Genomic DNA, 23,044 nt, shown 5'->3' with positions numbered 1-23,044 from the left:
AGGAGTGAGTAATCTTTACTAATCTATGATTAATTCGTAAGTGCGCCATCATGTAGGAACATTGTAAGAATATGCTACTACTACTAAGAAATTATCATTAGAAAAATCTGGTTTTATTAATATGGGAATGACAAAAAAGTATGCAGTCTTGGTGCTGTAATCAATCTCCGATAAAATTAGAGTTTTACTATTATGATTATTAATAACACACCTTCTATAATGTTTTGCCTATAAAAGATCAAGTTCACAACTTGAACCTTCCTGTTTATTTTTGTGGTTTTAGTGACCATTTCTAAGTACAAAATATTATCTTCCTTTCCTATAAATACTTTGGTGTCTCAGGACTTCTGTACTAAAAGCTTTCATCCTCATTTAGCTCTCTTAAGGGATGATTTCTCAAAAATCATTTCTTCGCATCCACGTACATTACATAAGGAACTAAGTAAAAACATGGTTCACTGTGTGATCTTGTACTCACCGGTTTTTCTTGAGTGTTGTTATAAGTCAAGAATCAAATTTTAAGTAAGAATCGTCAAAGGTGGAGCAAATTCTTTGCAGGCCGCGTCAATGTCAGGGGAAATACGCGCAATCTTTTAAAGCTAACTTTACACCCTGTGCCCATTACATTATGTTAATTGAATTCTTACAGTTTACGGCGGATCACAAAGGCAGGTCAGGTGAGGCCGCCCCACCTTGCCCAGTTAATTAAGGGCCAGTAAACACTTTACAAAAACCATTGCGTTTTTACATCCTCCCATTTAAAACGAAACACCCTTGCAGGGGTCGTAGAAACTCGCATCGGATGTAATGATTCGTTCTTGTATTTAGGTTGATTAAATAAGTGCAATATATGGATAATATTACAATACGCAATCCTTTAATAAGAATCGGTCTAATAGTTTGTGAGATATTTCTTTAACAAAGAATGCCATTAGCATATCTAATTTGTAGGTATTAACATTTAGGATGCCGCCTAATTTTCAAAAGTGGCAAGATACATATGGTTGACTTTAGATAGAATCCTTGTTTCTTTTATGAATGGTCACATAATGTGTCCGAGGGCGGCCACGGAGTGACCACTTACTATCAGGTGAACAACATGCTTGTATATTATTTGAATGTTATAAAAGTAGGTAAGTAAATTATTTTCAATAATATTTTGACGATAACTTATTTGTTAAAGTCGTTAAATGCAGAAACTTGAAACTCTTATTATTTCAATAAAATATTTAACGATTGCGCATAAGTTTAAACTTTCAATCCGAATGAATATTTCATATTTATAACGCCATTATGTTATATTCCAATAAAATGAGCTACAATTAAAACAAAATTGCACGTTACTGCCTTCTTATTCCTGCAGTTATAATCTGATTGAAACAAATGGATGGTTGGATGGACGCTGTTATCTACGGATCGTTATATCTGAATCCCTATTAAAATCTTAAGATAGAGACTTTAATATCTTGAAACTTTTTGTTTTAACGCCATATTTTTACTTTATTTAAGGAAATTACAGATATAGCTTATGCCACTACAATGTAGACGAATTCAAATTTAAAAAAAATACACATCATGTTAAAATCTATCAGGCTATTGAATGCGACATACATACATGCGCTCGAAAAACATTACCCTCTGTCGTTGGATAAAACCGAATAAAGTAAGTTCATATTTCATATTATATATGATACCAAAGAGCATATGAATCAATTACGATAAGTTCGCGTATACTTGTTTTAATCTTAAACATCAATGATATATCGTTACCATGCCGACAAACAAAAAACCGCTCTTAAGTTTCATATCTCTCTTTATTTAATTAATTTACTCGCTTTTAATAAAGCAAACAATATGACGTTGACGTAAAAAGCACTGCTGGCATATACCCGACAAGTTCCACGTCTTGTCTGTCTTCCACATAATTGACTATCGTCTGCTGAATATAATTCTGTTTAATTAAACTCAGGTTAATTAAATTCCTTCTCGTCTATTTTCATGACGGTATTAAAATTGAGAATATTTCTTAGCTGTTGCTACAATGCTCAAAGATTGTGATGTTGATTCGGATCAAGTATCGAAGAACAATGGTCTAAATGAACTTGATAAGGGCTTTACTTCTCGAGTACTGTCTAATTATATGAAGGAAGACAGACAGAAGAACAAGATCGTGAAGACTTGATGTGAACAATAATTTGGAAAAACTCAAGTGAGAATTCGTTGTATGTTTTGGAATATCTAAATATCCAAAATTATTAAAATCTTAAACTTAATGTGATGTCCTGAATTCCTGACATTATAACATTTTATGGAATTATAGTTCGCAAAAACGAAAAATGCAAGCATTCTCCTTACATGCGACCGCTAACTACTTCTGAACCACGTCTTTGGATCACACTCACCTGAATTGGTCTCTAGAGTTGAGTGTCTCTTGTTTTATCGACAGTATAACGGGTCCCAGGTCTTCGTCGTTGGTGAAGTAGTTCCAGTGTTCGGTCCCGTAGAAATACTTCTCGTATGTTTCTTGTTCCACTGACGTCAATTCGAAGCCGCCTGACCTCTCCCACTGTTCTTCTATGGCCGTTTTCTTCTTGGGTGTGCTGCCACCGTTGTCGCTGCTGTCTTCCGCTGCCTCATCAAGAGATCCTGATGTCCTTTGACGCTCTGGAAAGAACACAGTCTATTAGCATTTGTCTGATTTTGATTTAATTATTACGTTCTTCACAGGTTTTTTCAGTTCATTTAACTATGTTTTTTATTTTTATATTATATCCGACACGTTAATTGCAAAAAAAATGTGATGAATCAATAATTTTATTTAATTAAATGGACATATTTAGGTACTTATGATTTTTGTCGTAACTTTAGAAATAACAATTGTCTTTCTATATTTTATAAGTACACTAACACACATCACGTTAGTTGTTGTTTAGTCAGCAATGTTTATATGTTGCGAAACAAATAAATTTGTAACATTATGAAACCCCAGAAACAAAGACAAATTTTCTTTCTTATTCACATCACTTTCCTTACCTCAGTCAAAAAACTCACGTCAATTTTATTGGATTATTATGTGCGACAGTTTCTTCGCTTGAAAATAAAGAAAATGATTGTACAAAGAGGAAAAGAAATATATTATTTATTCCTTTCTAAAATATTATTTTGTACGCTCACAGAACGGCATAGATTTTTTTCACGCGTTTGAAGGTGGTAGAATCTTTTGTGGTTTCACTTAGAATGGAGTGGACATAGGTATTTATACAAGGCATTCCAACGTAGTCCTCAGGAGTAGCGAGGCATCTGTGGCCAACCTCAAATAGGAATTTAATGTCCATGGATTCCAGTAGGAGCAAGTTACCATCAGGTGGAATGCACTCGTTTGGTACTTATTCTCATGTATACGCCGATATTTATCTTCAACCTTGCAACCAAAAATGGTTAACTGTTTCGACGTAATCATATAAATTGTTATATCGTAGCAATTAGATTAAAATATCGGCAGTAATGATTAAAAATCCGCTTATTGCTAAATTTTCGTCATACAATTATATATTTTTTCATGGCTATTGTGAATTAAATATAACTATCATCGTTACTGAACAAGTATCGTATTAATTTGGTATTCCAAAAAAAAAAAAAAAACATATCGTTCGAAACTTATATTAATATATCATTGAGTTCAAGAATAATCTTAAGTAAACAATAGATCCGACATGCGCCTGTAATTCATCTGAACTTGTACATGTCACCGTTGCTCCAAATCCCGCAGCTTACCGTGTCTCAGCTCCACTTCGCCTGCTGTTTGGGGCCCGCTGATAAAATTTAATTTCGTGAACGAACATTTTGCACGTCGGCGTGTTTCATAACGATCTCAAACCCTATAAAGCCATGCGTCAACATGACTCAGGGACGATTTTATTCGATACCAGTTTCATTCCACGACTCCACTTGCACCATAACATTTTTAATGTTAATGATTAGACGGAAACTCTAAAATGGTCGAGGTTTGGTGAAATCTATGTTACTCTCTATTAAATTCATCTAAGTTCTTTGATAAGTAAAGATTCTTCGCCGCCTTGAAATTGAATGAAGGCTGATTTGTTAGTTTTTTTTTTAATTCTTGACAAATAAAAACATTTTTAGAGAAAATTTACGAATACCTTATACTGCGTAATTTACATAATAAATAAATAAGGATTTCAAATATTTTACGGACATTTTAGCATGGAGACGGCAAAACTTTTTACATTTTTTTCATGTTTTCAATTTCATGTTTTCATTTCAAACTCAAAACTGGTTACATTTTCTTGTTAGGAGTGAGTAATCTTTACTAATGTATGGCATCGTTCTAATCAGTTTAGTACTTCCCAAAATTAATCTATAAAAAGTAAAACTTTAAAGATATCGTGTGATAAGGGGAGCCGTGTTATAAAGGGGATCTGTAAAAAAGTGGTCAGCATCAGCTGGAAGCAGTGAAGTTCGAAAACTGTCCAAGAGGGCGCCAGTGTAGCAAAAAAAAATAAGATTGTAGACAAAGTGACGTGCGCTGACTTGAAAAGTTTAATATATAATTTTGATGATAATTTTAGTAAGCAGCATCTGAACCAATTAGGTGTTTAAAACAAGAACCTGGCGTTGTTCTTTAAATTCACCCACGAGTTACACAGTCACTAACTATACCACTTTCGACGGACACTTTTGAACACAGAGAGATGATGCTCCTTACATTTACATTCCATATTGAAAGTATTTTTCGGTTTTTATATCTTGCAAACTGAGTCAAATATGTCAAATGAATCAAGAATAACGTAAGGGATTATTTAGAACTATAAACAGACAAATATTATTTTATAAGTGTGGGCGCGTTAATTCATATGGCAAGGGTCCGTGGCCAGAAACACCCATCTAGATAAGACTGAATTTTGGGTGGAGGCCATTCAAATATGGCGCCGTATAAGCTCGTTTACCTTTTAGGCGTGTATACTGCCTTTGTTTTATAAACTGCTATAAACGGCAAATGACCTGGATCCTACAGTTTAAGTATAGTGGACAACCCTAGCCTAAATTAAGATAAATTTTGTTCGTTATAAATTATCGGAGGTCGCGATAAGAGTTATGTTGTTGGAAATTGATGTTGAAACGAAACGTTTTGTATGTATGACGTCATGTGCTGATGATGTTATACATAAATACAAAGTTAATAACTCAATCACCCATTTAGATTTTGTAGGTGGCAGAACCCTTTGTGGTCGACTCCGACTTCGACTCCGTGGATTCATAACAGCAACGTTAAGCAATTACAGACTACAGATTACAGATGTCCATGAGCGGCATTAGCCACTTACCATCATCTGGTCTTCATGCTCGTCTGCTACTCTTGTATTATAAAAAAATAGATGTGGGTATTATGGCCATAACACCCACATCTATTTTTTTATCATGTTACCTATAACAGTCACGGTGGTACCTTAGAAAAGTAAGGTAACTATTGTTAGATTAGAATCTGAAAACTGAGAATAGTCTGTGCTACTTCCAGAATTTAGATGAATCTAATGACATCTCATATGTTAATCCGATGAGCTATAGGGCATGTCAAAAAATAAGACATACATACATAAAATGTTACATATGCTCGAAAAACATTACCCGACGCTGTCTTCTGTAGACGCAGCTTCGTTACGTTTCGAGATAAAAGCCAGTAAAGAATGTTGGTAAACCAAATTGGGGCTATAAAGCTGGTAGCAGGCTTGAAATTATGTAACCGAGTTGTGGCTTATGTCACATTCGGTGGGTGTTTCTGGAATACCCACGCATGTTTCATACGAAATTGTTTCATCTGTACATTATATATGTGCATTTAGTGATACTGATTGGGTTGGCATTGAGAAGGGGTCGTAACAAGACGAGGAAATTATACGTATCGGTTTGTATTTTGCAATAAATTACTTTTAGGTATGAACACATTGTTAATAATAACAATATAGATGAACAAGATAAAATATTACTCATTCATACGTCATAAATATGCCACATTTTCGATATTTTGGAAGACATGTTGAAAATGATTCATGAGTTTATATAACCAAAAAAATCGGAGGCTATTTAAGAATTGATGAAAATAAATTAACTGCAGACACATAGCGAACTAAGTTTCATACGAAATTGTTTCATCTGTACATTCTATACGTGCGTTTAGTGATACTGATTGGGTTGGCATTGAGAAGGGGTCGTAACAAGACGAGGAAATTATACGTATCGGTTTGTAGTTTGCAATCAATTACTTTTAAGTATGAACACATTGTTAATTATAACAATATAGATGAACAAGATAAAATATTACTCATTTATACGTCATAAATATGCCACATTTTCGATGTTTTGGAAGATATGTTGAAAATGATACATGAGTTTATATAACCAAAAAAATCGGAGGCTATTCAAGAATTGATGAAAATAAATTAACTGCAGACACATAGCGAACTAAGATTTCAAATTAATATTTTGAAATCGTCACGTTTATAACAACATAATAAACACAAGGATAATGCTCAAGAAAAAATAATTCTAAAAATACAAAATTATTCAAAGTATTGTGACGACTAAGGTGGAAATCCTCGTAAAACCACGTTGATTAACTCTATGTTATTTATGGAGATTTTGAGAGATATGTGGTAAGTTCACTTATAGGAGGCGTTCCAGATTAGTCCTGAGGAGCAGCAACGCGTCTGTGCCTCAACCTCAGGAAGGAAAAAAAAGCACCTAAAAAATAAGTGACGCAGAGGGTAGGCCGTCAGATACATTAAGAATTTTAACTTAAGTACATGCAACGTAATTTGGCGACGGAGCTGTCAGGAGCGTCGAGAAAATTATTAAAAATGATACCTGACTCTTGCGTATCCAAAAATACTGTACCTTTTTCATTGTCGCTTCATGTCGCATATAATATTAATCAATGAGAAGTTTCAGCTTTCTTTCAAATTTTCCTGTGTGAGCGTTCCTTTTAGACATGCTGTCTCTGAGGACATACGACATGCATATGTAACACATCTGTTATACTAAATTAGCGTAGACGGGCACGAAAATAAAAAAGGGTCGGACAGTCAGCTTGCCTTATGCATCAGTAATGCGAGAGAAAATGTCACAGGAAAAATTTCTTGGACTCCTACACGATTAGGATCCTTTGTTCAGATGAGAAATGAATATTCTATGGCCTCAAGTTTGCGACATATAGGCAGTACAATCAGAATGCCGAATTTATGTAATACCTATTTTAATGTTAATTTGTGTAGTTTAATGGCACAACTCTTTGTGGTTCGACTGCGGCGGCACCACCTGCATTCCTATTTCTGCCTAACAACAGCAGTGTTAAGCGCTGCTGTGTTCTGGTTTGAAGGGTGTAAGGGAGATACATAATTTTCCGAGGCGTTCCAGCTTAGTGCTCAGGGGTAGCAGCTTATCTTAGGCCGACCACAGATAGGGCATAGGCATAGGACCACAGGTGCATGGGCGGCAGTAGCCACTTACCATCAGGTGGACTGCATGCTCGTCTGCTACTCCCATATTATAAAAAGTCATAATCTGCTTATACTGTGATAGCTTCGTGTAAATTGGCCTCTTGTACGTTTTTCTAGCCTCTTTAACTACAGGTTTGGTTATGGTTTTCTTGGTTTTTCTTTAATCATACTATTTTACCCTATAAACTATAAATATAATGATTTTAGAAAAAAAAAATGTTAAAATCATATTTTTTATTTTAATATTAAGTTCCTTTTTCTTTCAAAATAATAAAAAAAACTTAAAAAAACATCCATCAACATTTTTTGTTGTATATGTCTTACAAACAAATTCTGGCAGATATACAGGGTGAATTTTTCAAAAAGGCCTTCAGGGCCCTGTATATTTTTTTCTCAAAGTATATAAAATTAGATGAAAATATGTAAAATGTCCTCATTGAGAATAGTGTGGTGCACCAAATTACCCACGTTATGCTTAATGACAATTTTTTTTTATTTTGAGTAGTTACCACGTTATTCTCAATACGTGAGAATTTGCATCTATTGCCACTTAATAAAATAAAGTAATAATAATAATAGTTGTAGTCCGCGCTGAATATAGAAATGAATCGCATCGCCAAAATTGTATGACTACACCTGCTCGCCACAACTTCAGAGCGGACTAGCAGTTTTACGCGGACTATACATCAGATTATATTCAGAACACGGTTTCTTTTTCGAGCTAAATATCTCTTCCAATGTTCTCTCGAAGTTCTGTTCAATAAAACAACTGCTGTTTGTGGAATTAATCGAAAATATACAATATATCTGATATTTAAAAGTATTTCAGATAATAATACATACGAACCAAAGTTATAATATAAATTGAGTAACAAATATGACAGCAAATATAGTGTTATTACAGTATCGCAAATGATAGCAACTCCTATCAATGATATTGTATGTTTTCCTTTTACACGTGACACTTTTCGTTTACAACACCTCACAACCGATATAGTAACCTTTACAAAAATGATTAAGTTTATTGTGATAATAAAATATACGGGCAATAATCTTAACAAAAATATCGAATATGAAATTGGAAACAACAATTTGATTGGACCTTCTTGTGAAGGTCCAATCAAATTGTGGTTGTTGATCCTAATGATCGCAGGGATTTGTATCCCTGCGATCATTAGGATCAAACCATAAGATATTGCTGCTGCCTTTGATTTGCCGTAACTTATTCTTCCCGTATAAATCAACACTAATTTCACATAAGCGAAAATTGAAGCGCAAAGTGACCAACACATTGAAGAAATCAGGCAGTAATCAAGTACACAGATAAGGTCGAATAACTCTTGTGAAACGTAATCACTGCAGAATATGAACACAGTCATTGAAACCAGATTCAAAGTTGCCATGACAATTTGGTTGACACTTATGAAGTTGTGGAGTTTACGCCATCTTGGCATTAGACACCACGTTGTTACGCACGCCGCAGAACATGCGATGGATAAAGAGATGCCAATGGTAATTGTAATTATTTCTGTGTCAAATTCTTCCATCGTTACATTATATGTTTTTTTGTCAGATTCTTTGAAGGAAATATAGACACTTGTTAAACATTAAACGCCTTCTACGACATGTCTTTTCTACGCCTTCTATGACTTGGTACAGTATTTAGACTGTTTTAATAAATATTCAAAATACAGGCGATTATGGTATCGTTTGCGTTACTAGTGGTGTACGTAATGCTCCAGTGTAGAAATAATGAGATTAGCTCATTATTATTATCACTGCTGTATTTAATTTATTATTTTGCATACAACAAGTTCATTACAAAACGTTACTTAGATAAATAATGTATAATTATAATTATTAGAAAGCATTATTAGCTCAAGCTAATAATGCTTTCTAATAATTTCTATTTCAGTTAACTAACACATGTTATTAATAATAAATAAATATTAATTTGTAATATATTTGAATGAACGATAAGTTTTAAAAACTATGAACTTTTTTTAAGATGGGATTGTGTAATAAAATTAAAGACAACATCATAATTAAGTTAACAGGGTAACAGTTTACTATAACCTAATTAATAAGCAATACAGGGTAACATAATGAAATACATAATTCTTAATGTATGTATGTTAATTAATTTTCTGTACGTATGTTACTTTAGTTTAATTAATGGATACAATTAAAATGTATGTTATGCAAATAATGGACATTTTTCAATTTTCTATTCCATACAGAATTTAATAAATCTTCTGAAGAAAATTATATACCCATTTTAATTGCTTACAATACCAGATGATATCACGAATCTTCTAGAAAGAAAGATTAAACAGATTATTAAAGAAACACTGTGTAAAAAAGCGTATTATTAATATTATATTGTGATTACTTGACCGGTACAATCGTGTGGTTTGAAGTACTCGTATATCCATCTATAGTCCGCGTAAAACTGCTAGTCCGCTCTGAATATAGAAATAAATCGCGTCGCCATAGCTATTGTATGGCTACACCTGCTCACAAGATCTTCAGCGGACTAGCAGTTTGGCGATAACTTTACCTATGCTCAATTAGCGTAACGATCTTATACATGTTATGATATGTAATATTTATTAAAAAAAAAGATGTACATTATAGAGTTCCTTACACCTCTTTTTCTCCATTACAGAACAGCTTCCGAAAGGTGGTAGATTATATTTATGTTCAAAAATAATTTTGTAAGAACCGAAATTGAGTAAAATCTTTTGATCTTGATTTTGAAACATAAAGATGCTAATGTTTAAGCACTTTGATAATGATAATAATACTATGATAATTATGTGGTTCTTACAGAATGAATAAATAGTAATACATTTTTTTTCTGAATGTACAAATGTTCAAAAACTATTGGATCAGCGCCTCTGTAAAATAACACATTAATCGCTTTTGAATTTTTCAGTTAAGCAGTATCATAGCGTGAGTCGAATTTCTGTTTTCATATCACTTTCTCTTCATCATGTCCATAGAGAAGGTATCATCAGTCTGGTCATACGCATCTAGGGCCACACGAGCGTCAACGATGTCATCCGTCGGGCCCATGTCACCATCAACGTACCGGCCATTCTTGGCTCAAAGGTGGAAAGGAAGCCGACACTTGTACCCTGGAAAAAGGGGACGTGATGCCATGGCTCCATCATATACAGACGAATTCGATACGTGCTTGTGCAGCGGCTGAATCCGTGGAAGCTGTGAAGCGGCATTAGTATTCCGGTATCTCATAGAGCTCCATGTTTAGGCCTTTCGCTGTCGAGACAATAATCTTCGCGCGTGATTGAGGTCTCCAATGACGGAAGCTTACCTCCGTCAACAAATACATATGTTTCTCAATTCAGCGAGATAATGCTAGTAGTATCTTAGGTTCACTTTCACGTGGCTCATTTATTTAATTTACAATTTTAATGGAGAAAATGGATAAAATTTTAATTTAAATAACAACAATATCTATATTAAATCAAATGAAATTCAAGGCACGTCTCTTTTTTTGGGCCAAATATCTCCTCCAATGTTCTCTGGAAGGTCTATTACATAGAAGGGCAATGGTTTGAGGTATTAATCGAAAATAAAAAATGAAAAGAAAAGCATCTATAGCGACGAAATCCTTAAAAACTAATATTAAAATTAATAATATTACATAGGTCGTTGTCACAGAGTCACATATTAATGCCACACCTATTAATGATATTACATGTTTTGCCTTTACTCGGGATATACTCTGCCTGTAACAGCCCATAACAGATTGCGTCACTTTTATGAATATGATTAAATTTTAATTCATGATTAAGAATACAGGAAATAATGTTGCTTCCAAAATTCCTATGCCTGATTTATTCAACGTTACGAATAGCCCACATGCCGTTGAAAATGATCACAAAGCTTATACCGTAAGCCATCGTTGCAATCTTCCTTTTCTCGCAACTTATTTTTGCTGTGTAAATCAACACTAACTTCACATACGCGACTGATGATGCACAAAACGACCAGCATATCGATAAAATATACAAATAAACCTTAAAAAATAAGACTGGTATAAATTCGTTGGGAATATCAAATATATGGCTTAGATTAATTGTAATTAAATGCAAGGTACCTATTACAATTTGATTAACACTTATAAAGTTGTTGAGTGAGCGCCATCTTGGCATCAGACACCACGTTGTCAAACATGCCGCCGAACATGTAACTGACAAAATATTAGCAAATATTTCTGTTATTATTATCATATTTCTATTTCTACGCAATTATATTTTTCACAATTATTCCTTTGCTTTATATTTTATTGTGTGCCGTTTAAATCAGCTAAAGTAGTTTTTAGCGGTACAATATAAAACCAATATTAAACTTTGTTAGCTTGTTCTAAATAGAATAAATAATTAATGGAATTCGTAATGTTATCCACTGCAAGCGTAAATATTGTATCCAGTGCAAAATATATATCTTCAAAAAGTAAACAATAAATACGTTTATTTTATTGACTTTTTTTTATATTCCATCATAAAAATATATTTTTTGTATCAATATTGGTACATGTATTAATTCCATGAAGTATAGATATAAGTTTTCGTCAGATTGGTTTCCATGATCAGTATAATATATTATAAATTGAACATAAAATACTCTGTAGCAGATTTACACTTTGGAAATACATATTCATTATTACAATTCTTCATATAAAAATCGGATACAACCAGGGCCGGAGTTAAATCCTGGATATTCAATCTTTTAAAAGTTTATTTCCAACAAATTAATTTCAATCTAGTATTATAATATGTAATAATTATTTAAATGCAAGTATTATTTTTCACATATATGTGAAAAAATACCTTTTGAACCTTTTGAACAAAAAAGTAGCTATAGTCGATGTGACAATCATATTTAACATGCAGCGGTTAGATCTTGGAGCAAATTCTGTGTCTGAAACTTTTTAAATTTAAGTAATATTTATACATACATTACGGCTATTTGTAAATTACACGCAAACATTTCGCCCAGCTTGTTGTGGAAAATGCCCTATATAAAAATTGTAGTAATCAACTCTCATTAAAATAATCATTATAATAATTGGATTCTACAACATATATAGTTAATATAATTATTATTAAAACTTTTATGTCGCTATTTATGCAAAGGGATATCGCCAAAAACGTGTTTCATAACAATATTATTTTTATTTTTTGAAAAATCGTATACTTTTTTTACAAAGGGATTTTATTCTTTCAAGGTGAACCCTTGGAACATCATTTTATTTATTTTTTCCAATTTATAAGAACATTTAAAGAATCTTATTTTTACTATGTTTTTTTTGGAGTTTACTCCTTAAGAAACGATTTGAGTTATAAGGCCCGGTACGGAAATTTTATGAGGAGTAAAATCAAGTGTAACACGAAAAGTTGAGGCGTAACGTAGAAAGAGACAAACATATATATCCACACTTTTTTATTACAATCATCATATCCTCTCAAAAAGGAAGTAGCGTTTTTAACCAAAATATGAATCAAGAGTGCTTTTATTAATTTAAAATACAGTAAGTTCAAATCCCATATGAAAGTAATTATTACAATAAAAATAATTAGCAATATATAAAACATTAAAACGTCATTAACTAATTTGTTTACATTTTTGCAAGTTATAGGTTTGATCATTTATAAACACTGTGAAAAATATGAACATTGGCGCCATAATATGATTAACAATCTTTTATGAACGTTTTTAAAGAAGAGTAACATATAAAATCAGTAAGCAATTGAATAAGATATAATATTAGCAAAATAAGTTTTTAACATAAAGAGGCTTTTGTAAGTTACTGATATATTAATTTAACTTATAAAAATGGATGCATTATTGATCAGCACCATCTATCAACGATAAACGGGCAAAATCAAAACAGTATTATTTAATATTTATCACAGAATTATTGCTAATGAATTATGTTCAAAATAAGTTATATAAAATTAGCAATACGTTTTAAATGAATTCTAGAATTATAAAACATTCAGAAACAATCCAAATTACATATAATAACATGTTTATTGAGTCTCATATAAATTGCATCCGTAAATTGCAACAAGGATATTTTATAGATGGCAAAGAAATTATAATTATTAAGTTTTAAGTTATAAAACGTTTAACATTGTTTTAAATATAAATAATTATATTATATTAAAATTTACTTTAATATAAACAATTATATTAAGTTACCATTATAATATTTGGAACCAAAATACATAGATTGATAAACTTGCAAACTTACAATTTATAAAACTTGCCACTAGATGGCGCTATTATACCCATGCGCCCATATATACATCTATATACAACGTACATAAACAGCAACCTAACCATCAAGTTTTAATGTTTTGATTTTAAAGTTTTCTTGTACTTCTATGCATTGATACGTGTATTTTTATGTACTATTAAACAAATCATCAAGTGATTAAAGTTGAAAAAATATTTGAAAATATGCAAGAAATTGATTTAGATGATAATGAAGAAGAATCCAAAAAACACATGGATGCGGTTAATTGGTAAGCTTATCGTTTACATTTATGAATAATATACATTTTAAATACGAACAGCTAGATCTTTTATTTAGTGTTTTTATTATTATTATTTTTAATCAATTGATTAAATATATTTTATATTTATATAATATTTTGTAATACTTATATTAAATTATTACGACCCATTTCTATTTTTGAAGTAATATAAATAATCCGAATAATTACAGATATATGTTTGTTTCTCTTATCATTTTAGCAGATGCTTTCATTTACCCTTTTTTTCTATTCGATATATATCATAATTATCGTTCGTAAGGAGTAAACTCCAATCGTGAGTCGTAGCTGACACACACAAACACTTTTTTTATTTGTAAAATAGTCTCTTTTATCTTATAATTAAAACTAAATTGCTTAAACTTAAACTGAGAAACCTATTGTCCCATTCTAATAACAAAAGACGAAAGTTAAAAGACCAGGCGCCACGTAAGAAAAAATGAGAAAAAATTGTTACATGTTTTTTATACAACAATATTTTTGGAATTACGTATTTAGAGGTATATCTAAGCAGTTAAAAATATATTTATTTGCTTAAAAATATAATTTTCACTTAGTTACCATGATACAAAGAAGTTTTAATTCATATTATAACTATGCCTACATACCGCTATAAAATTAGATATTAAAAAAAGAAACATTAAGTGTTATTTGTTTTGTATAATCTAGAATAGTAGACATTTTAAATTTATTTCTACTTGCATAAACATGGTAAATAGTTAGTAGTACTATTTTTGAGAGAAGATTCAGCAGCAGTGAGAGAAGATTCAAGAGCAGTGGACTAGTAAAGGGCTGGTGACTATGATATGAAAATTATTACTGGAATTTCAAAGCTTTTAATAGTTCATTGTTCTTATATCAGTACTTAAATATAAAGTATGCTTTACAATATAAAACTTTATTTTTAAGATATTTGAACTGAATTAAAGTCGGGATCACAGGATTCCAATTTATTACAACTTAAGAATTTTGATTACTTTATGATTAATTGTGTTGAATTAGTTCACTGTATCGTATTCCAAATTAATAAAATTAAAGTCTGTGTGATTTTTAATAATACACGTTTTATAATTTTATACAAATAACTTACAGAACATATATATTACTTAATACGAAACAGCTATAATTATAAGATATTTCGGCCTTCAAAGTGGTGACTACTCTACGTCTACGCTACGTCTTTTTTTGTATTATAAAATTGAATTATAAGCACGGCGCCTTTTTTGAGCAAAATATATTTTCCAGTGTTCTCTTGAAGCCCTATTCAATAAAAGAACAATTGTATGAGGAATTAAACGGAAATAAAATGTGAACAAAAAAAAATTATAATCTAAGTTTACGTTTTCAAAAAATCCCATAACACAATATAAGAATATCATTAAAGTTGTCACGGTATCACATATTAATGCTACACCTATTAATGATATTACACGTTTTGCCTTTACTTGAGAAGTTCTGAGTGTGGAATCCATAATAGATTTCGTAACCCTTATATATATAATTAAGTTTAAAGTCATTATTAAGTACACAGGTACTAATGTTGCTGCTACAAAACCTATTAATGATCCATTCGATGACAAGTGGTACCCACATTGGCCGATGAGAATGATTACTATGAGCATACCGTAAGCCATGATCGTAACCTTTCTTTTCTCGGCACTTATTTTTGTCGTATAAATTAATACTAACTTCACATACGCGAACAATGAAGCACACAATGACCAGCATATCGATAAAATATACAAATAAATATTAATAAGTAAAGCCGGTACAAGCCAGTACGAAATTTCCTGAGAAATTTCAATTCTAAGTGCTACCGTAGCCGTAATTAATTGCAAGGTCGCTACTACAATATGATTAACACTTATAAAGTTGTGGAGAGTACGCCATCTTGGCATCAGACACCACGTTGTCAAACATGCCACCGAACATATAACTGACAAAATAATAGCAACTATCTCTGTTATTTCTGTCATATTTCTATTTCTACGTACTTATATTTTGTCACAAATATTCCTTTGCTTTCTATTTTATTGTGTGACGTTTAAATCAGCTAAAGTAGTTATTACCGGTACAATATAAAACCAATATTAAACTTTGTTAGCTTGTTCTCGCTTAGAATAAATAATTAATGGAATTCGTAATGTTATCCACTGCAAGCATAAATATTGTATCCAGTGCAAAATATACATCTTGAAAAAATGAACAATAAGTAGGTTTATTTTATAGACATTTTTTTCCATCATAAATAATTATAGTTCAAACAACTAAAAAACACGCTTTTATGATAAAATCAACTAAAAAGTAGAAAATAATTTTCAATCTAAGAATCAATTAAGGAACAGTAAATAGTATAATTGTGGAAAAAGTGTGGGGTGCTCCATTTATCAGGTTCGAAAAGCACCCCATAATATTTCGTAGCAGTTTGGATTAATTCTGATTATGTATTGAAAATGTAATGAAAATGAAATAACGCATAGAGATAAATCAATTCTCGCGAGGAAATCTTCAGATGTGACAATCATATTCTAGATATGAGGAAGATATGCAAATTCTGAGTCTGAAACTTTTTATATTTACGAGTAATTAATATAATATATATATATATACAACATGTTTATTGAGTCTCATATAAATTGCATCCGTAAATTGCAACAAGGATATTTTATAGATGGCAAAGAAATTATAATTATTAAGTTTTAAGTTATAAAACGTTTAACATTGTTTTAAATATCAATAATTATATTATATTAAAATTTACTTTAATATAAACAATTATATTAAGTTACCATTATAATATTTGGAACCAAAATACATAGATTGATAAACTTGCAAACTTACAATTTATAAAACTTGCCACTAGATGGCGCTATTATACCCATGCGCCCATATATACATCTATATACAACGTACATAAACAGCAACCTAACCATCAAGTTTTAATGTTTTGATTTTAAAGTTTTATTGTACTTCTATGCATTGATACGTGTATTTTTATGTACTTTTAAACAAATCATCAAGTGATTAAAGTTGAAAAAATATTTGAAAATATGCAAGAAATTGATTTAGATGATAATGAAGAAGAATCCAAAAAACACATGGATGCGGTTAATTGGTATTTTCTATTCGATATATATCATAATTATCGTTCGTAAGGAGTAAACTCCAATCGTGCGTCGTAGCTGACACACACACACACTTTTTTTTACACATGGATTTTATTCTTTCAAGGGTTCAGGAACATAATTTTATTTTCCAATTAATATGAAAATTTAAAGAATCTTATTTTTACTGTTTTTTTTTATTTGTAAAATAGTTTGTTATCAATTAATTAAAACAAAATTGTTTAAACTTAAACTGAGAAACCTATTGGCCCATTCCTATAACAAAAGACCAATTTTTGGAATTGCCTATTTAGAGGTATATCTAATCAGTTAAAAATATATTTATTTGTTTAAAAATATAATTTTTACTTAGTTACCATGATACAAAGAAGTTTTAATTCATATTATAACTACATAGTTATAATATGAATTAAAACTTCCTTGTATCATGGTAACTAAGTAAAAATTGTCCCTGTAGTTTCGGGACCACAGAGTAGGGCATGTAGACATCTACATGCCGCTATAAAATTAGATATTAAAAAAAGAAACATTAAGTGTTATTTGTTTTATATAATCTAGAATAAAAGTCATTTAAAATTTATTACCACATGCTTAAACATGGTAAATAATTCTATTCTTCAAGAGGAGATTCGTGCCCAGCAGTGGACTAGTAAAGGGTTGGTGACTACGATATGAAAATGATAACTGGAATTTCACAGTTTTTAATAGTTCATTGTTCTAATCATCTCAGTACTTAAATATAAAGTAAGCTTTACAATATAAAACTTTATTCTTAAGATATTTGAGCTAAATTAAAGTCAGCATCACAGGCTTCAAATTTATTAAAACTTAAGAATAATTTACACAAAATTACATATGTTCCTACATATGAAGTACGTATATACTTTTTGATTACTTTATGATTAATTGTGTTGAATTAGTTCACTGTATCGTATTCCAAATTAATAAAATTAAAGTCTGTGTGATTTTTAATAATAAATGTTTTATAATTTTATACAAATAACTTACAGAACATATATATTACTTAATACGAAACAGCTATAATTATAAGATATTTCGGCCTTCAAAGTGGTGACTACTCTACGTCTACGCTACGTCTTTTTTTGTATTATAAAATTGAATTATAAGCACGGCGCCTTTTTTGAGCAAAATATATTTTCCAGTGTTCTCTTGAAGCCCTATTCAATAAAAGAACAATTGTATGAGGAATTAAACGGAAATAAAATGTGAACAAAAAAAAATTATAATCTAAGTTTACGTTTTCAAAAAAATCCATAACACAATATAAGAATATCATTAAAGTTGTCACGGTATCACATATTAATGCTACACCTATTAATGATATTACACGTTTTGCCTTTACTTGAGAAGTTCTGAGTGTGGAATCCATAATAGATTTCGTAACCCTTATATATATAATTAAGTTTAAAGTCATTATTAAGTACACAGGCACTAATGTTGCTGCTACAAAACCTATTAATGATCCATTCGATGACAAGTGGTACCCACATTGGCCGATGAGAATGATTACTATGAGCATACCGTAAGCCATGATCGTAACCTTTCTTTTCTCGGCACTTATTTTTGCCGTATAAATTAATACTAACTTCACATACGCGAACAATGAAGCACACAATGACCAGCATATCGATAAAATATACATATAAATATTAATAAGTAAAGCCGGTACAAGCCAGTACGAAATTTCCTGAGAAATTTCAATTCTAAGTGCTACCGTAGCCGTAATTAATTGCAAGGTCGCTACTACAATATGATTAACACTTATAAAGTTGTGGAGAGTACGCCATCTTGGCATCAGACACCACGTTGTCAAACATGCCACCGAACATATAACTGACAAAATAATAGCAACTATCTCTGTTATTTCTGTCATATTTATATTTCTACGTACTTATATTTTGTCACAAATATTCCTTTGCTTTCTATTTTATTGTGTGACGTTTAAATCAGCTAAAGTAGTTATTACCGGTACAATATAAAACCAATATTAAACTTTGTTAGCTTGTTCTCGCTTAGAATAAATAATTAATGGAATTCGTAATGTTATCCACTGCAAGCATAAATATTGTATCCAGTGCAAAATATACATCTTGAAAAAATGAACAATAAGTAGGTTTATTTTATAGACATTTTTTTCCATCATAAATAATTATAGTTCAAAAAACTAAAAAACACGCTTTTATGATAAAATCAACTAAAAAGTAGAAAATAATTTTCAATCTAAGAATCAATTAAGGAACAGTAAATAGTATAATTGTGGAAAAAGTGTGGGGTGCTCCATTTATCAGGTTCGAAAAGCACCCCATAATATTTCGTAGCAGTTTGGATTAATTCTGATTATGTATTGAAAATGTAATGAAAATGAAATAACGCATAGAGATAAATCAATTCTCGCGAGGAAATCTTCAGATGTGACAATCATATTCTAGATATGAGGAAGATATGCAAATTCTGAGTCTGAAACTTTTTATATTTACGAGTAATTAATATATATATATATATATATATACAAATACAAATAGCCGTGTTATATATATATATATATATATATATATATATATATAACACGGCTATTTGTAAATTACACGCAAACATTTTGCCCAGCTCGTTGTGGAAAATGCCCTATGTAAAAATTATAGTAATGAGGGTTCATTAAAATAATCATTATAATAATTGGATTCTACGACATATACAGGGTGAATTTTTAAAACGGGCCTTCAGGGCCAAATCAGATAGTGGAATAACATAGAGGGTGCATTTTTTTTCAAAATGAACTCGTTCGATTCCCGGCTAGGGAAAAAGTTATTTTAAAAAAGTAACGATGCAGTTTTAGTTTTTATCAAAATCGGCCTCGTAACTCCTTTCAGCATTTTTCGCTAATCCTTATAGTTTCGGATTTGGCCCTGAAGGCCCGTTTTAAAAATTCACCCTGTATAGTTAACATAATTATTATTAAAACTTTTATGTGATTTATGCAAAGGGCTTTCGCCAAAAACTTATAAGCCTACTACTATTCGCCAAAATATTATTTTTATTTTTTGAAAAATCGTATTATTTTTTTACACATGGATTTTATTCTTTCAAGGGTTCAGGAACATAATTTTATTTATTTTTTCCAATTAATATGAAAATTTAAAGAATCTTATTTTTACTGTTTTTTTTATTTGTAAAATAGTTTGTTATCAATTAATTAAAACAAAATTGTTTAAACTTAAACTGAGAAACCTATTGGCCCATTCCTATAACAAAAGACCAATTTTTGGAATTGCCTATTTAGAGGTATATCTAATCAGTTAAAAATATATTTATTTGTTTAAAAATATAATTTTTACTTAGTTACCATGATACAAAGAAGTTTTAATTCATATTATAACTACATAGTAATAATATGAATTAAAACTTCCTTGTATCATGGTAACTAAGTAAAAATTGTCCCTGTAGTTTCGGGACCACAGAGTAGGGCATGTAGACATCTACATGCCGCTATAAAATTAGATATTAAAAAAAGAAACATTAAGTGTTATTTGTTTTATATAATCTAGAATAAAAGTCATTTAAAATTTATTACCACATGCTTAAACATGGTAAATAATTCTATTCTTCAAGAGGAGATTCGTGCCCAGCAGTGGACTAGTAAAGGGTTGGTGACTACGATATGAAAACGATAACTGGAATTTCACAGTTTTTAATAGTTCATTGTTCTAATCATCTCAGTACTTAAATATAAAGTAAGCTTTACAATATAAAACTTTATTCTTAAGATATTTGAGCTAAATTAAAGTCAGCATCACAGGCTTCAAATTTATTAAAACTTAAGAATAATTTACACAAAATTACATATGTTCCTACATATGAAGTACGTATATACTTTTTGATTACTTTATGATTAATTGTGTTGAATTAGTTCACTGTATCGTATTCCAAATTAATAAAATTAAAGTCTGTGTGATTTTTAATAATACACGTTTTATAATTTTTTACAAATAACTTACAGAATATATATATTACTTAATACGAAATAGCTATACTAATAAGATATTTCGGCCTTCAAAGTGGTGACTACTCTACGTCTACGCTACGTCTTTTTGTATTATAAAATTGATATAATTCAATTTCATCAGCACGGCGCCTTTTTTGAGCAAAATATATTTTCCAGTGTTCTCTTGAAGCCCTATTCAATAAAAGAACAATTGTATGAGGAATTAAACGGAAATAAAAAATGAACAAAAAAAAATTATAATCTAAGTTTACGTTTTCAAAAAATCCCATAACAAAATATAAGAATATCATTAAAGTTGTCACGGTATCACATATTAATGCTACACCTATTAATGATATTACACGTTTTGCCTTTACTTGAGAAGTTCTGAGTGTGCAATTCATAATAGATTTCGTAACCCTTATATATATAACTAAGTTTAAAGTCATTATTAAGTACACAGGCACTAATGTTGCTGCTACAAAACCTATTAATGATCCATTCGATGACAAGTGGTACCCACATTGGCCGATGAGAATGATTACTATGAGCATACCGTAAGCCATGATCGTAACCTTTCTTTTCTCGGCACTTATTTTTGCCGTATAAATTAATACTAACTTCACATACGCGAACAATGAAGCACACAATGACCAGCATATCGATAAAATATACAAATAAATATTAATAAGTAAAGCCGGTACAAGCATTTCCTGAGAAATTTTAATTCTAAGTTCTACCGTAGTTGTAATTAAATGCAAGGTCGCTATTACAATTTGATTAACACTTATAAAGTTGTGGAGAGAACGCCATCTTGGCATCAGACACCACGTTGTCAAACACGCCGCTGAACATGTGACTGACAAAATATCAGCAATGACTTCTGTTATTCCCATTATATTTCTATTTGCAGTTAGTATTTTTCTCTATACTGTCTTGCTTTTATTGTTCCTGTTTAAGGTTACAGGAGTTGTTACTGCTACAATGCGAAAGCGACATTAAATCCTATTAGCGTTTAAACTGATTAATTACTCGAATTCATAATTTTGTCCATTGCAAGCGTAAATATTTTTTCAGTATAAACTTTTTTTTTATAAAACCCTTTCATTTGATACCCACATCTGGGTATTTTCGTATTTAAACGTTATGTTCATTTCGGTATTTTCTTTTCAGAAAACCTTTTCATTTGATATCCATAATATGGGGAAGCGTAAAGAATAATTATTTCACCATTTTATGCCGTTTTGAAAAATCAGATTGAACCTCGGACCCCTTAAAGAGACCGAGTTACGTATTGCGAGGTGGCCACAGCTATTTAAAAATATAATTTAACTATAAATTAAAACATCGCGAGAAATCTTACGGAGTAGCACACCCGGTACTAACTAACATACAAAGTGCCGGGTTCGATCTCTGAATAGATATTGAAACGAAGAATCTGAAATTTGGTTCTGGAATTAATATAATATTTATTATATATATTTTTTTATTTTGGAACAATATAGATATTTTTATAAATAATAACGTAAAGATTTGGCTTAGCTGGCACTGGAAAATGTCCGTTGTGCAACATTATAATAATGAACTGTTATTCAAATCATCGTTGCAATAATTGACTTCCATAAGGTTGTACGCAATACCTACCTATTTAATATATTATTTTATTCTTATTAACATAAACTGGAGTCATAGCGGTTGTTATCCGATTAAATACACAATGTTACAATCTCTTCTTCTTTAAGCACGACACATAACGGCACAGCACATAATAGGCACCACAGACCTTTTTTTTTAATATATATTTAACCTAAGAGC

General features: G+C 30.7%; 1 protein-coding gene across 1 annotated transcript in view; it reads right to left on the bottom strand.

The window, feature by feature from the left end:
- rsh (Rap GTPase activating protein radish) overlaps positions 1-23,044 on the bottom strand; it is a 120,000-nt gene that overhangs the window by 22,953 nt on the left and 74,003 nt on the right. The window contains exon 7 of the mRNA XM_073075161.1: positions 2,403-2,664. Coding sequence (XP_072931262.1) covers positions 2,403-2,664 — 262 coding nt within the window. The remainder of the gene's footprint in view (positions 1-2,402; positions 2,665-23,044) is intronic.

Source organism: Epargyreus clarus, unplaced genomic scaffold (assembly GCF_041222505.1).
Source record: "Epargyreus clarus isolate Ecla_fem2 unplaced genomic scaffold, WU_Ecla_fem_2.2 ptg000001l, whole genome shotgun sequence".
Classification (NCBI taxonomy): domain Eukaryota; kingdom Metazoa; phylum Arthropoda; class Insecta; order Lepidoptera; family Hesperiidae; genus Epargyreus; species Epargyreus clarus.
Note: the sequence above shows the minus strand (reverse complement) of the source record. Positions and strands in the feature narration are given on the sequence as shown.